Genomic DNA, 15,492 nt, shown 5'->3' with positions numbered 1-15,492 from the left:
TGATCTGTTGGGCGTGGATCATGACTGTAAATAATGATCATTATTCATGATCGATATCAGCACAGAACAATAATTAGATACCTCGGTTCTGATATCAGGTCCAATGATAAGTGATAAGGTGGATCATGCGTAATAGCGTTCTCGCGTCCATGGATATGATATTTATTATTATTATAATATACACCAATACACGATAACAAACGTTGAATATACGTAATAACAAATATTATAATACCTATAAGATTACCGAGCATGCTATAGTGTTACAGTAATTTAGTAGGTACTAGTATTACAGATTTACTCGATTATCCATTTTACGTTCTTCATCGTCGTGGTCGTTCTTAGTTGACCGTTCGACGATAATAAAAATAAATAACAATAATATTATTATGGTTTTTCAAACACCGATCACATCGTCCGGCCCGCAAAAGCGGTATCATCGTGAGCAGCTGTAATGACATTTCAAGAACACGTCGTCCCGACTCCGTCGAATAACGATACATCCACGATCGGCTGTCTGCACGGTCTGTCCACGTTCGCCAAGCTCTACACGCTCACCGTACTCGACGACTGTTTCTCCCTGACGGACCTGCGCGCCGTGGTCATTCGTGCACTGTACGACACACTGCACTTTGTCAGCTTCGACCGATTCCAAGTTGACATATTCAACTCGCTAGTGCTGTTCGAGAGTCTCCTGCTCGTCCTTTTGATATTCGTTTGGGGCAAGTACAGTGGTGACATCTACGAGCGCTTCCTGTCCACCGGTTGGTAACAGAATATTTTTCTTTTTAAAAATCACCACCACTGTGAAAAGTGGGTCTATTTGATCATCATTACAAATCTAATTCTTCATTAAATGTAATTTTTACAGAAACTGTGGTTGATGAACTAAGAGAAGACGTATCCCAGTTGAAGTTACCTAAATCATATACCCCACGCATATAATGAGTGACAAATTGAAAAAATTTTTCCAAAAAAAAAAAGCTGATGTGAAATTCAAAAGAGCAGGACCCGGTCACCGTCTGAATGAAGGCACTGCCACAGCTAAGACTGTGACTAAACAAGGCGAGACATCTCGCGTTTGTAGAGTTGAGCCTACTGATGAAGCCAAACAGGCAGCAGCTGCAGCCTTGGCTCGGTTTGAAAGTAAAAAGACCACCACCGGCCCTCTTAACATGTGAGTATAATATCATTTTAAGAATAATATTTAATTTATGTCTTAAGTGGGTACGCTTTTGGTTTTCAGTTCATTGGCTGCAATTAAATCAAGAGCTAGAAAAGAATTGGAAGCTGAAAGAAAAAACGTGAACCAAAACATAGATACATTTACCTGTTCAGAAGAAGAAAATACAAGTGTTGAAGTTCCTGGACCATTAGCTACTAGTGGTATTTATTTCCAGTGCCCAATGATAGGTTAGTTTTTATTTTATAACAATTTATTTATTTAATCAAATGGAAAAATTAAATTTTTAATTTATATATATCATGTTTAGGCTTAGAAGTTTTGCCACAAGAAGAGTGGCATATAAAAATAGAAGAATTTATTAAAGAACAAATGAAAGATGATCCTATACTACAATCGATTCTACTAATCCAAAATTGCAATCACAATAGAACCAAGGTAAAATAAAATCTTCAGACAAATACTGTAGAATTAATTAATCCATTTCACTAATAATTTTCTGTTGAAAAGGTTGAAGAGTGCATTAAGTTGCTTGTGACATATGCAGAAAATATCATTAGAAATAAAGACGAAGAAAAATATCGCAAAGTCAGATTAACTAATAAAACATTTGTTGAAAAGGTGTTGCCAATTAAAGGAGCAATTGAATTCTTAGAATCTATTGGTTTTGTTAAAAAAAAACTTATGTACCAAGAACAAGAAGAAGATTTCTTAGTTTTTCCCGAAGAATGTTTGGATAATTTAGCCTCAGTGCAGACCACTGTGGACGACTTACAATCTGCAGAGCGCATTCAATTAGTCTTGGATAGAAATGTTCAGGTACTCTTACCATCGCAAGCATCAACAAAAGTGTCATTACCTCCAGAGTTTTTCATAGTCTCTACTGCTGAAATAAAAGCAGAATATCAAAAAAGGTAAATACAAAAATATTGGCACAAATGTACAATACATATTATTTAGGCTCTTAAGTTATAGAAGCTCATGTAATTTAACAATAATAAAAATTAGTTAACTTAATAACAATTATGCACATTCAAAATTTGGTTTTAATTTGCTATTATTTATATCATAACTTGCTAGATTTTAATTGGTAACCACAAATGAGAAATAAAACCAAGTACACAAATCTTTAAGAATGATTATTGACTATCTTTGAGTTATTTTAGAAAAAAACACTTAAACATAGACAATGTTATTCTCTGTGTGTTAAAATTTAGTTAAACTATTGCTGAGATTGTTCCACTCAAAACTATTTTCATTTATAAATTACAAATAGTGTGAGCATGTGGTAATTTAATCAAGAGGATGCTCTTGATTAAATTAATAACTACTTTTATTCAATCAACAAATTTAAAATGATACAATGTTTGTTTAATATTAGGACTGAAAAACTGGAGAGTGAAATGATTCTAAAAACTAAAAATATGCGTATGAAAGAACAAAATAGATACAAATCAAATTACAAGTACTGTTTGATTCGAATTAAATTTCCAGACTGTTTGATTTTACAGGTAAACTTGCATTGTTTAGAATTGTACTTGCCATTGTTATGATGTTTTAATTTTTTAATCAGGGAACATTTGGTGTCAATGAACATTTGTCTGACGTACTGGAATTTGTTAAAGAAAGTGTATTTGATGAACAGCGACCATTCAAGCTGAGACTGTCCAGTGGAAGTACTTTTGAAAATGAGCATGAAAATATGACTTTAAGCGAATTGAACTTGGTGCCTACCACTGTTTTACTCTTCACTAATGATCCACCTGAAAATAATGAGGAACATCCTTATTTAAAAGACGAGCTCATGGCATTGGTGCAGTAAACTGCATAAATATTAAATATTTTATTTTTAAATCAATTGTGATAAATTTCAATAACCAATTTAATTGTGTATTGTTTACTTACTATACTTGGGTACAATCAATGAATATATTTAATTAGTTTCTTTTTGACTTTGTTAAAAAATTTAAAAATTTATTTCATAATTTATGATAAATAAAAAAGATATGTATTACTTAAAATGTAACATTACTTTTTTTGTTAATTTCTAGTGCTTAATCTCTACCAGTCACATGTCCTTAACACACCGCATAGACATTATTATTGATGTTTTGAACCTTTTGATAAAGTAAACATTAAATATTATATTTCTAATTTTCAAAATGTATTACATTTTTGTTTGAAATTAAGTATTATGTACCTGTATGTTACAATTTATTTTCAAAGTGTACTCAGCAATTATTAAAATATATTATTGTAACATCATGTATTATTATGGTAAAATAAATTAACAATTTATGAAAGTTTTCAAATATTTTTCAACTATAAATATATGTTGAATGGATGTGAGAAATATAAAAATAAAAAATACAGCTTATTACCTAATCTTTATTATTAAACTTAAATATACCCGTACTGAAACTTGTACCAGTAATATTTTTAATAGTAACTATTATTATTATTGATAATACACACCATTAAACACTGGTTTAGTGAAAATGGTCAAGTTGAAAATTAAACATATCTTAACTGTTAGTGTTATATCATAAATTCAAAAGATATAGTATATATTATTCGTCATTCAAGGATCTTTCAATATGTTGGTGAAATCTTTTCTTATTAAGTCCGTTTGTTGCACACAGTCAGTGTATTTAATCTGACAATCATCTATTAACATTGTTATCCTTTCTGATAGTTGATCGAACCGTTGTTTATTAAACTTTCCTTGATTGAATAATACTTCATTAGTTTCTTCCAAACCCATAATTTGTAAATCAAGCTGATGCAAAAGCTCTTCTAATTCTATTATTTCCATAGAATTATTATCTATATAATATTTTCTAAAAATAACAACAATTTCTCATAAAATATATCAAATGCGACCAAACTTAATAATAAGCAAGTATTAAGGCATAAAATAATATACTTTGCTTCTTCCTCATTTAATGAATTTTTTTTAGTAAACAATTCAGATAGATTTTCTTCCTCGATAATTTGTTCAAAATGCTTGCTCATCAGGTTACTGATTTGAGATTTTAATGTAGTCAATAAATTTGTCACATTCCTTTTACTTTTTAAAAATGATATATTGCCCATTATGTTTTTAAACTCTTCTGGACTAAAAATAAAAATAAAAATTAAAATGTTTCATAGTTTATGTAGTTATCTACATCATAGGCGTGCGCACGGGGGGTTCCAGGTGTTCCTGGGCACCTCCCCCCCCCGACATGTAATTGGGGCCCTAAAGGGTCCGTATTTTAAATGTTACTAGAATAAAAATTATATTTTTTCTAAAATATGTTGTAAAAAATTATGTTTTGGGATAAAAAAATTAATACAACTTAAAATATTTTAAATTTGCGTGGTAAAATTTATTATGATTATAACAGCTAGATGTTATTGACTACAAAAGTAAAAATAATAAATAAAATATATTGCAATTATCTTAAAAATAGATTTTAGATCCAACTATCTATTGAAATATTATATAATTTGGTACTAGTAATACTACTGATTAATATGTGATATAATTTTAGTAATGTTTATTCAGGCATTATAATTTATTAAAATATGTACATGTCTTGTTAAGAGAGGGTCTAAATTAAGAAAAGGGCCCAAAAAAATTGTAGGCACCCCGCGAAATTCAGGTCTGCGCACACCTATTATCTACATAAATAATCATGTCAGTATAATATTAAATTATAGAAATTGTATTTAATTTACCCAACACAATCACTAATTTCTTCAAATGTCTTGTTGACAGCTTCGAGAAATTTTGTATACCTGGGTGGATCCTTGGACACTATTTCCTTAAACGCTACACTTATATTCATATGATCAGACGACAATGGATGAATGTTGGAGTTTTGTACTTCATTTTGTGGTTCGTCGGTGACCATTGGTTGGTATACAGCTTTATTATCCATTCTAATATTTTCTGACAATCAATTATGATATATTGTAACAGTATTGTGAGCATAAAATGTGTATATTGATAATAATAATTGTGTTACATGTACAAATGTATAATATAAGTTTTGAATGATAAACAAAATATCAGATGGTTTTCTAGTCATAAGTAGGATAAAATTAAATTGATGTTGATCAAAGACATTCATAGAAATATTTAGGCATATAGTTGTACAACTTAAAAAAACAATGATTGGTCGGCCTAAATAGTCAGGACTTAAGCTTTCTTTGACTGATGGTTGGAAACCGATAATATCACATGCTTACATTTGTATTAAACTTCGATTTATTCATGGATACTTTGTTTAAAATTAAAATTAAAATCATGCGTATTAAACAAACGAAATTTCAGAGAAATAAACATTACATTTTTTTGAAATATTAACAGATTATGAACTCACTTCAGTAATCAGTAGTTCGATGACTCACTGCTGTCGCCAGAACTCAAGATATTAGACGTTACGTCGGTTACTTAACAGCTACAACTTTAACTTTTGGTCGTAGCTCGAGACTCGTAACTTTGTAAGTAAAAAATACAAAAATATTAAACAACTCACAAGTAATAACAATAACAAAGATAAAAAACGTTCGAAATTTGAATCCTTATCACGAAAAGGACGTACACAATGTTTTCGCCACGGAATTATTATTTATTATCAATAAAATTTGTTATCGTTGTTAATTGATAATAAATCATTGATTAAATAAAAAATAATAATAATATGTCCATGTCTATTATGGTCACAGTCACGGACTATAGTGGACTACTACATGTTTGTAGTTTGTTACTTTCAACTTTGTTAGTTTGTTACGATAAAATCTACGAACTTACATGATTTATACCACGTTATAAGATATCGTTAAGTATATACTTAAAAGTTAATCCTGATGTATGCATGATAAAATAAACATTTCATCATACATTTATTAAAGTTACTAGCCGTAATATCATCTACAATCTAAAAAAAAATATCAATATATATTTATATTGCTAAATTTAGACATGATAATATGGTATGCACATAGCAATGGGGGGCTAGGGGGATGTGTGAAAATAAATAATATAGGTAGATTTACTAATTGTATATTATATTATTGATATTTTGTTGTTGTATTCATGTGTACTTATAGGCTATTAAAATGTGTTATGATTCTATTGAATAAAATATGTGACGTTTATGTTTCAATTTCCATCATATTATTTGCGTAAGGTTTTTTTCTAGTTAACCCCCCAGAAATGTCAATGGATTTCCGCCTATAGGTATGCAAGATTATATTCACGATTTACGATATATCTTGAATTTAAAAATGAGCTTAGATATATTTATAAATCTTAAATTGTGATTGTACCTTAATTAATTTTGTAAATCGTAGCAACACTGATCAAAAGACTCATGACCCACGTAGATAAGATTGTGCCACTGTGAAGAGTTCAAAGTAGAAAAAATTAGTAGTTGTAGTTATAGTGTCTATTTAGTTATTCACTTGACACAATTCTATTAATTAATATAATCTAGTTATAAACATTAGTTTATTTGTACATTTATTTTTATTCAATACATTTTTCATTGTATTATTTGATTAATTTTCTTTAGATTCGGGACGTATTTAATATAATAAGTAATTATTGCTATATAATAATAATTTCTTGGTTTCTATTCAATCAACAGTAAGTTGTATTAAATAATTAAAAAAATTAATTTTAATAAGTATTTGGAGCTTCGACCACACCCTTTTTCTAATCATAATGTTTACGACTTTATTACCTTATATCTGTTACATGTTTTTGACTGAGCGAAACTATTTTATAATGATGGTTTTTTCTCTGTCATTGACTTATAGAATTGTAAAAATGTTTGTATTTTAACTGAGAGTTTAAGGATGGTTACTTGTAAACAATTTTATATGAGGAAACTTTGGAGGGCTAAAAGTAAAAATTCCTAGTACGTTTCAAAATATTAAGATAATTGAGCAAAACAAAAAAAATTGGATGAACGAAAATTTTTTACTCAAACCTAACCAATTTTTGACAAAATCAATTGTTTTTCTAAGTGTGTAACTAAAAAACGGATATCCATAGATATTTTAAATATAATATAACAATATATATAGAAAATAATAAATAAATAAATATTATATGTATAATATAATGTATAGGTATTTTACTTATTGTTTATTTAAGCATTTTCTTTACATGATATAATTTTAAATATATTTTTTATATTTTAAATCTATTTATAGAAATTTAAATTTCTGATTTTGAAAAAGAAATAATCAATCAGTCAAAAATCTTAAGAATTTAATGAAAGGTTTCTGGCTTGAATATAATGTAAACACAATTTTTTTATACATATTTAAAGTTCAAATTTGGATAAAATTAGATATTTAAACAAAAAATAAATGTTTTTACAAATTCTTTTTCACATTAATTATTAATTAATAAGTGCTATCACATTTTTTCTCAAATAGTGACATTGTTTATAATATTATATCTCAATTTTATTTTAGGTAATTTCAATACAAGTATCATGGGAGGTAAATTTAAATTTTCAATTGATCGAGGTGGTACTTTTACAGACATTTATGCTAAATGTCCAAATGGAAAAGTTCATGTTATGAAACTTTTATCAGTTGATCCAATCAATTATTCAGATGCCCCGCGTGAAGGCATAAGAAGAATATTAGAAACAGTAAACAATTTACTGCACAAAAAACCAATTATCTTAAAAAAAAAAAAAAAAATGTTTTTATTTTTCTAGGAAACTGGAAAAAGTATGCCACAAAGTGAGCCAATTGATAGTAGTTATATAGAATGGATACGGATGGGTACAACTGTTGCAACAAATGCTCTTCTAGAACGAAAAGGTGAACGTATGGCTTTGTTGATAACTCGTGGTTTCAAAGACTTATTACATATTGGCAATCAAGCTCGTCCAAAAATATTTGATTTAGTAAGATCTCTAGAATAATGATAAATTATATTTGTGCCTACTGTTTCTTGTACCTAATATGACTATTTACTTATTTATATATTTTAGGAAATTGTAACACCAGATGTATTGTATGAAGAAGTTATGGAAGTAGATTGCAGAGTAATTAATTTAAATTGTGAAAAATGTGATCAACTAACTCCAATTTGGAAGGATAAGCCAATTGTCCGAGGTGTCACTGGTGAAGATATACTAATTTTAAAACAAATAGATGAAACTTCACTAAAAAATGACTTAATTTTATTAAGATCTAAAGGAATTAATAGTATTGCTGTTGCTCTAATGCATTCTTACACGTAAATACAATTTATATCTTTTTTTTATTTTTTTAGTACAAAGTAGGTTATTATTTCTTGTTTTCCTATGTTAATACATAAATTAACCTAAGATTATTTTGTTTAAAAGTTAATAATAATATTAACTTTTATTTTAATATATATATATTTTTGTTTTTAATTTATATGCAGTTATAATGAACATGAGCGTACTGTTGGAAAAATAGCTAAAGAAGTTGGTTTTGAACATGTATCTTTATCCCATGAAGTAATGCCTATGGTAAAAATTGTACCTCGAGGGTATACAGCTTGTGCAGATGCTTATTTGACTCCACATATAAAAAAATATATTGAAGTAAGCTAACGATATATTATATTATATGTATACAAATTAATAGAATTAAAATAATGTCATATTTAGGGATTTGCTTCAGGATTTGAAAATAACTTAAAAGATGTTAATATATTATTTATGCAAAGTGATGGTGGACTAACGCCAATGAACAGGTATAAAATATTATCAATTTTATGATTTTATGTGTCAAATGCTGCATATAAAAACAATTATTTTTAAAAATTTGTTTAGTTTCAATGGTTCAAGAGCTATTTTATCTGGTCCAGCGGGTGGTGTGGTTGGATACACAGCAACTACTCCTTATAAGCCTGTTATAGGCTTTGACATGGGTGGTACATCAACTGATGTTAGTCGTTATGATGGAGCATTTGAGCATGTTTTTGAATCAATAACTGCTGGTGTCACAATTCAAGCTCCTCAAGTAAAAATATTATTCATATGTTAAATATAGTATATTTTATCCAAGATATTTTATTTAAAGGTTTTTTTTTGTGTTTTAGCTAGATATAAATACTGTTGCAGCTGGCGGCGGTAGCAGATTATTTTTTAGATCAGGATTATTTATTGTTGGACCCGAAAGTGCTGGGGCTCATCCAGGACCAACGTGTTATAGAAAAGGAGGTCCATTAACTGTTACTGATGCTAATCTAGTTCTTGGTAGATTATTACCTGAATACTTTCCTTCAATATTTGGTAAAACTGAAAACATGCCATTAAATAAAGAAGCATCCTTAAAAGAATTTGAAGCCTTGACTAATGAAGTATAAAATTTTGAATTAATCTAAGATGGAAAATTGTTTTCTACATATTGTAATATCTGGATACAGGTTAACAACTTTGTAAGACTTCAATCTGGAAGTTCAAATCTAATGACCCTTGAAGAAGTTGCAATGGGATTCATAAGAGTTGCAAATGAATCAATGTGTCGTCCAATTAGAGCTCTAACTCAGGTGAATTTAAATTGAATATTGTTATTGTTATTTATTGATTTTATACTTTATATACTTATTATCAGGCAAGAGGATATGATACTAGACAGCATACACTAGCTTGTTTTGGAGGAGCTGGTGGACAACATGCTTGTGCTATTGCACGTTCCTTAGGAATTGGTCGTGTTGTTATTCATAAATATGCTGGCATTCTATCTGCCTATGGTATGGCATGTGCTGATGTTGTTCATGAGGTTCAAGAGCCTTGTGCATTAACATATGACATTGGTAAGGAGTTTGTCTAGCTTAAATCTATAGCAGAAATGGCAAACCTCTATGTACTTGCATGTCATCAAATTTGATTGCTTTTTTTTAAATTTAAAATATGCATACATCCATGATTTGAATGATAAATAAACAAGTCAAATATTACATTATAAAACAATTTAAATATATTAAACATTTAAAGTATAAATAGCGCATAAGTATGTTGAATGAATTCAATAGTTTTTTTATTACTGTTTTTTATAGCAAATGATATTTTTTTGATCATTTGAGCGTGACACTAACTTTATTTTTAAAAAAATTATAGCTCACTTTGTGAGTTAAAATTATTTAATTTTAGTAAATTCTATATAAAAATTAATTTTCATAAATAAAATAAAACGTAAGACATAAATATATATAATATATTAGTAGCTCAACGTATAATATTTTACTGTTTTAGGTATTTAATTAATTAATAACAATTATTATTATTATTATTATTATTATTATTAGAAAACTTTGAATATTTAAACGAACGAATCATTATGTTGAGTTCAAAATGTATTGATGAACTTAGAAAACAAGGATTCTCAGATAATCAACTACATACTGAACCATTTTTACATCTAAGATATGAAGGTACAGATTGTGCTCTTATGTGTTCAGCCAGTTATGATGGCACAGTTAATTCCAGCTTAGTTCATGGAGATTTTTTAAATGGATTTCTTACAAGGTTTATATGCTGTTTTCTAATATTTATTATTTATAATTATTTAAATTTGAAATATGTTGTAGATACCAAAAGGAATTTGGATTCATACTATCTGGGCGTAAAATATATGTTGATGATATACGTATAAGAGGCATTGGTAAAACATTGTTAAATATTGACAATGAAGAAGTTAAAACTGATGAACCTCCACAAATTGAATCAGTAAGTATTTTTTATGGCTTTAAATAAAAAATTGTATTAATATTAACTTTACATTTTAGGTCAAACAAATATATTTTGAAAACATGGGTTATATCAATTGTAATATTTATCTATTTAGCAAGCTAAATATAGGGCATTTAATAAATGGCCCAGCAGTGATAATGGACAAATTGAGTACAATATTAGTCGAGCCTAAGTGCAAAGCCATAATAAGTAAATCTGGCGATATTGGTAAGTATTTAATAGTATTTTAGTAATGGTAAGCATTAATTGTTTTTGTTGTATGATATTTTATTTTAGTATAACTTTTTTTTAGAAATTGAAGTTAATTGTGATGAGCTTACTAAAATTGGGGTTGAACTTGAACCAATTCAATTAAGTATTTTTTCTCATAGATTCATGAGTATTGCTGAACAAATGGGAAGGTAGAAATTATTTTTTAATCTAGTAATCTTTATAATTATCATTAAGGAATGAACTTATATGCAAAAAAAATCATATAATATAATATTTTAGTCTACCAAAAATATTGTAGTTTCATAAAAATTGAACTATCGATAAAAACATTATTATATTTATATAAGAAAACATATGTTTATAAATGACTCCTAATTGGAGTGTTTCTATTTTAGGCATTTTAAAAAATTTTAATTCAAATTAAATTAAAAAACACTAAATACAAAAACTAATACAGTTTTACATGTGAAAATGTGTGACACGTGATACTGACTGATTGGTTTTGATTGAATACTTGAACTACATTCATATTGGTACCATTCTTAATTTTATAAATATATATTTTATACTAATAGTCTACTTTTTTATACACTTTCTATATAAAAATGTAATTTCACAAATTTATGTGGGTGTAAATAAGAAAGCATAAGAAAGAAAAATATTCGCTTTAAATAAAAATTTGCACTATAAATTACAAGTATGCAAAACAAAATAAATATGTAAAAATATATAAAATACAATCAATACCATGGTCTAAATGTTGATCTTAATTATTACAAGGTTTTAAATAATTTATTATAATAAATATATCCATTTACATATGAATCTGTTTTCTGATTATCAGTATTCATAACTTTATTTAATATTTTAGAATACTTCAGAGAACATCAATATCTACTAACATTAAAGAGCGTTTAGATTTTTCATGTGCATTATTTGGCCCAGATGGTGGATTAGTATCAAATGCACCTCACATTCCTGTACATCTAGGTGCTATGCAAGAAGCTGTTCAGTATCAAGTCAGTTTTTAACTATTTATTTAGTAACTATTCAATTTAACATAGTAATGCACTACATAATTTTATTAGATTAAATCAATTGGCAATGAGATCAAAGAAGGTGATGTGATTCTCAGCAATCATCCAAAAGCAGGTGGCTCTCATTTGCCTGATTTGACTGTCATAACACCTGTGTTTTATCCGTGTGTACATTTTTTTAAGTATTGTATTAAATTGTTTCAAGTTTTTATTTTTATTTTGTAGTGGACAATTAAAACCTGTCTTTTATGCTGCAAGTCGGGGACACCATGCAGATATTGGGGGTATAACACCAGGATCAATGCCACCACATTCTAAATCATTGTCAGAAGAAGGAGCCCAGTTTAAAAGTTTCTTCTTAGTTCGCAGTGGACGTTTCTGTGAGAAAGAAATTACCGATGCTCTTATGGCTCCTGCATTATTACCTGGATCTTCTGGCACTAGAAACCTCAAGGATAATTTATCTGATTTGAAAGCACAAATTGCAGCAAATCAAAAAGTAATTTATTATTTTTTAATTAAATAATATTGTCTATAACAGTATATTTTACCTTAGGGTATTTACTTGGTGACTGAACTCATAAATTCTTATGGATTAGATGTTGTTCAAGCATACATGGACCATATACAAAAAAATGCAGAAATTTCAGTTAGAGACATGTTGAAAAACATTGGTAATGCTAATTATTCAGCTTGTGGATTGAAAACATTGGAATCAGTTGATTATTTAGATGACGGATCCATTATAAAACTTTCAGTTCAAATAAATGTTCAAAATGGAGAAGCTATATTTGATTTTAGGTAATTTTAATATTTAACTATCATCTTATACTTCAATGTTCTATTATTTAATTATTTTTTTTAAAGTGGAACTAGTTATGAAGTTTGGGGAAATTGTAATGCCCCAAAAGCTATTACATTGTCAGCATTAATATATTGCTTGAGAAGTATGATTGGTTACGATATACCATTAAATCAAGTAATTTTAATTTTTACTATTTTAAAGAATTCGGTTACATTTATTTCTTGTTGTTTATTAGGGTTGTCTGAAACCCATCACAGCAATTATTCCTTCTGGAACTATACTTGATCCATCAGAGAATGCTGCTGTGGTTGGTGGTAATGTATTAACTTCGCAACGTGTTGTCGATGTTGTGTTAAAAGCATTTGGTGCTGCTGCAGATAGTCAAGGTTGCATGAATAACATAACATTTGGTCAAGATGATTGGGGTTACTATGAAACTGTTGCTGGTGGTGCAGGAGCTGTAAGTCACAAAAACTAAAGTGTCATTTTCTGAATACTATATTTTAATGAAGTATTATTAAATATTAATTATTATAGGGTCCTACGTGGATTGGTCGTAGTGGAGTTCACACTCATATGACAAATACTCGTATAACAGATCCTGAAATATTAGAAAAACGTTATCCTGTGTTTTTAACTACATTTACATTACGTGAAAACTCTGGGGGTAACGGAAAATATCATGGTGGCGATGGAGTTGTGAGAGAATTACAATTTAGATCTCCCTTAACTTTGTCAATACTAACAGAAAGGCGATCTTTTGCTCCTAATGGAATCAAAGGTAAAAATATGCATTATTTAATGTTTTTGCTACATACAACATACTAACATCCTATTTCTAAAAGATAAATATTATTTGTGTGTCTGAAACATTTATTAAAAATCAAATAATATCTATTACAGGAGGTGAAAATGGGAAAAAAGGAGAAAATTTATTAATAAAACACGATGGAAGGAAAATTAGACTAGGTGCTAAAACTGCAGTCAACATTGATCCCGGAGTAAGTTAAAGATAACTTAAACAAATGATACATTTAGTATGTTATATTATATATTATACTCTCTTGTTTCATGTTGCATTTATTTCAGGACACATTTTTGTTATTGACTCCTGGTGGTGGTGGATACGGATCGTCATCTGATGATAACAACACTGTAACAACTGTAAAGATGCCTATTTGTTGTTCAACTTTAGAACGAGGATCTGGGTATAACTACCGTATGCTGCAAGAATCTGTTTAAAAGCAAAAAATTTTATCTACTCATTTAATTTATCTAATTCTATTTACATTTGATTGGTCTATATTCTACTATTATCAATTCAAATATATGTCTTGTCAAATTGTTTTACTTATTTGTTCTTACTTTAAATAATAATTCTATACTTTATTATTCTTAAACTTTTAAATTTAATATCAAAACCATGATACTTTATAAATTTACATTGTTACCAAAACACTTTTTAAAGCATCAAATATATATGATGGAATGTGATACAATTAAATGTTATACTAATACAATAATTATTAAATATGTTTTATTTTATAGTTTATTTTAATAATTGTTAACTATTGTCAATTGATGTAAATTGTTCTATTCAATGTGATATTAATTCATGCTTGTTTTTGTCATAACCTGAGATTATTAATATTTTGAAATTATAAAAATTTAGTTACTGATGTTATTTTAGATGTTTATTTGTTATATTGTTTCGTTCAATCTTTTTATTTATTTGGTCTTCTAAAAGACTAAATCTTATTTGATATTATTTTTCTATAAACTATTTAATGAATAATTAAAAATAATAAATGTTTTGGAAAGTATATTGTTGTGATGTTTTTTAAAATAATAAATTATAATAATAACAATAATTATCCGTGTTAATAAATTACAAATACAATAATATAAATAAACAGTAAGTATAGTAGGAAAACAGGATTTATAGATAAACCTACAAGGGTTATATAAATACCAGAACGGCCTCTTAGACTTACAAATTCGGAAGTATAAAATATAATTTAATATATTTTATTATTAAAATTAATTTAAGAGTAAAACATAATGAAATTAATAAATAAAAATAAAAATATTATTAACTAAATAAAATGTTTGAGAAATCAAATAATTTAGTGTTAAATACTTATTTGCTGTAGACAATATACAGGGGTATTAGCAGAAGTGTATATTTTGATATAACAGGTGAGATAAGACACTGATTTCAGTTTTTATTTTTAAAATTGTACTTCAGCTATTTGAGACAGTCAGTATAATGATATTTAAAATATTAAATTTTTTTATGATAATAAAACAGCTTCAAGTATTATCATATTTAGAACGAGAATTCTTTCTATGTGACATTTATTTAAGGTACTAGGTAGGTATCTAATTGATAAATAGTTATTAATAGTTATTTTGATTTTAATGTTTACATATTATAATAAAATGGCTTAATACTGGTTTATGAACTCTAATAATTACATTATAGATATATTTTACTTTTTATCGCCCAAT

At 27.7% G+C, this 15,492-nt stretch overlaps 3 protein-coding genes across 4 annotated transcripts; 2 read left to right on the top strand and 1 right to left on the bottom strand.

The window, feature by feature from the left end:
* The first annotated feature begins 204 nt into the window (after positions 1-204).
* LOC132922172 (UBX domain-containing protein 6) lies at positions 205-3,486 on the top strand. Of its 2 annotated transcripts, XM_060985575.1 has the most exons (7): positions 205-764; positions 872-1,177; positions 1,247-1,413; positions 1,494-1,621; positions 1,694-2,097; positions 2,565-2,694; positions 2,757-3,486. In XM_060985575.1, the coding sequence occupies exons 2-7, from the start codon at positions 945-947 to the stop codon at positions 3,003-3,005; spliced, it is 1,311 nt and encodes a 436-aa protein (XP_060841558.1). In that variant the 5' UTR covers positions 205-764; positions 872-944; the 3' UTR covers positions 3,006-3,486. The 2 variants fall into 2 exon arrangements, with proteins under 2 accessions (XP_060841558.1, XP_060841642.1); XM_060985659.1 differs by lacking the exon at positions 205-764 and having other exon boundaries at positions 951-1,177; positions 1,225-1,413.
* A 65-nt stretch (positions 3,487-3,551) lies between these two features.
* Positions 3,552-5,891, bottom strand: LOC132922297 (uncharacterized). The gene is made up of 4 exons (XM_060985784.1): positions 5,554-5,891; positions 4,907-5,120; positions 4,110-4,301; positions 3,552-4,023 (listed from the first exon to the last, which is right to left on the bottom strand). The coding sequence occupies exons 2-4, from the start codon at positions 5,107-5,109 to the stop codon at positions 3,765-3,767; spliced, it is 654 nt and encodes a 217-aa protein (XP_060841767.1). The 5' UTR covers positions 5,110-5,120; positions 5,554-5,891; the 3' UTR covers positions 3,552-3,764.
* Positions 5,892-6,598: 707 nt separating this feature from the next.
* Positions 6,599-14,852, top strand: LOC132922089 (5-oxoprolinase). The gene is made up of 23 exons (XM_060985456.1): positions 6,599-6,821; positions 7,661-7,842; positions 7,912-8,103; positions 8,191-8,438; positions 8,610-8,772; positions 8,839-8,924; positions 9,004-9,193; positions 9,273-9,533; positions 9,600-9,722; positions 9,788-9,989; positions 10,482-10,701; positions 10,764-10,902; positions 10,962-11,133; positions 11,219-11,327; positions 12,011-12,158; positions 12,228-12,340; positions 12,402-12,675; positions 12,733-12,977; positions 13,044-13,155; positions 13,217-13,441; positions 13,519-13,762; positions 13,885-13,982; positions 14,071-14,852. The coding sequence occupies exons 2-23, from the start codon at positions 7,681-7,683 to the stop codon at positions 14,221-14,223; spliced, it is 3,879 nt and encodes a 1,292-aa protein (XP_060841439.1). The 5' UTR covers positions 6,599-6,821; positions 7,661-7,680; the 3' UTR covers positions 14,224-14,852.
* Positions 14,853-15,492: the final 640 nt, after the last annotated feature.

Source organism: Rhopalosiphum padi, chromosome 1 (genome assembly GCF_020882245.1).
Source record: "Rhopalosiphum padi isolate XX-2018 chromosome 1, ASM2088224v1, whole genome shotgun sequence".
NCBI classification, from domain to species: Eukaryota; Metazoa; Arthropoda; class Insecta; order Hemiptera; family Aphididae; genus Rhopalosiphum; species Rhopalosiphum padi.
This window is presented reverse-complemented; position numbering and strand designations above follow the sequence as displayed.

Excerpts from the sequence above, each read along its gene's own strand:
- LOC132922297 (XM_060985784.1), bottom strand. The coding sequence starts at position 5,109 with ATGGATAATAAAGCTGTATACCAACCAATGGTCACCGACGAACCACAA. Across the intron at positions 4,302-4,906 it reads GAAATTAGTGATTGTGTTGG|TCCAGAAGAGTTTAAAAACA; the intron begins GTAAATTAAATA and ends TTTTATTTTTAG. Across the intron at positions 4,024-4,109 it reads TTAAATGAGGAAGAAGCAAA|AAAATATTATATAGATAATA; the intron begins GTATATTATTTT and ends TGTTATTTTTAG.
- LOC132922172 (XM_060985575.1), top strand. The coding sequence starts at position 945 with ATGAGTGACAAATTGAAAAAATTTTTCCAAAAAAAAAAAGCTGATGTG. Across the intron at positions 1,414-1,493 it reads TTTCCAGTGCCCAATGATAG|GCTTAGAAGTTTTGCCACAA; the intron begins GTTAGTTTTTAT and ends TATCATGTTTAG. Across the intron at positions 2,098-2,564 it reads AAAGCAGAATATCAAAAAAG|GACTGAAAAACTGGAGAGTG; the intron begins GTAAATACAAAA and ends GTTTAATATTAG.
- LOC132922089 (XM_060985456.1), top strand. The coding sequence starts at position 7,681 with ATGGGAGGTAAATTTAAATTTTCAATTGATCGAGGTGGTACTTTTACA. Across the intron at positions 13,156-13,216 it reads ACGATATACCATTAAATCAA|GGTTGTCTGAAACCCATCAC; the intron begins GTAATTTTAATT and ends GTTGTTTATTAG. Across the intron at positions 13,442-13,518 it reads TTGCTGGTGGTGCAGGAGCT|GGTCCTACGTGGATTGGTCG; the intron begins GTAAGTCACAAA and ends TAATTATTATAG.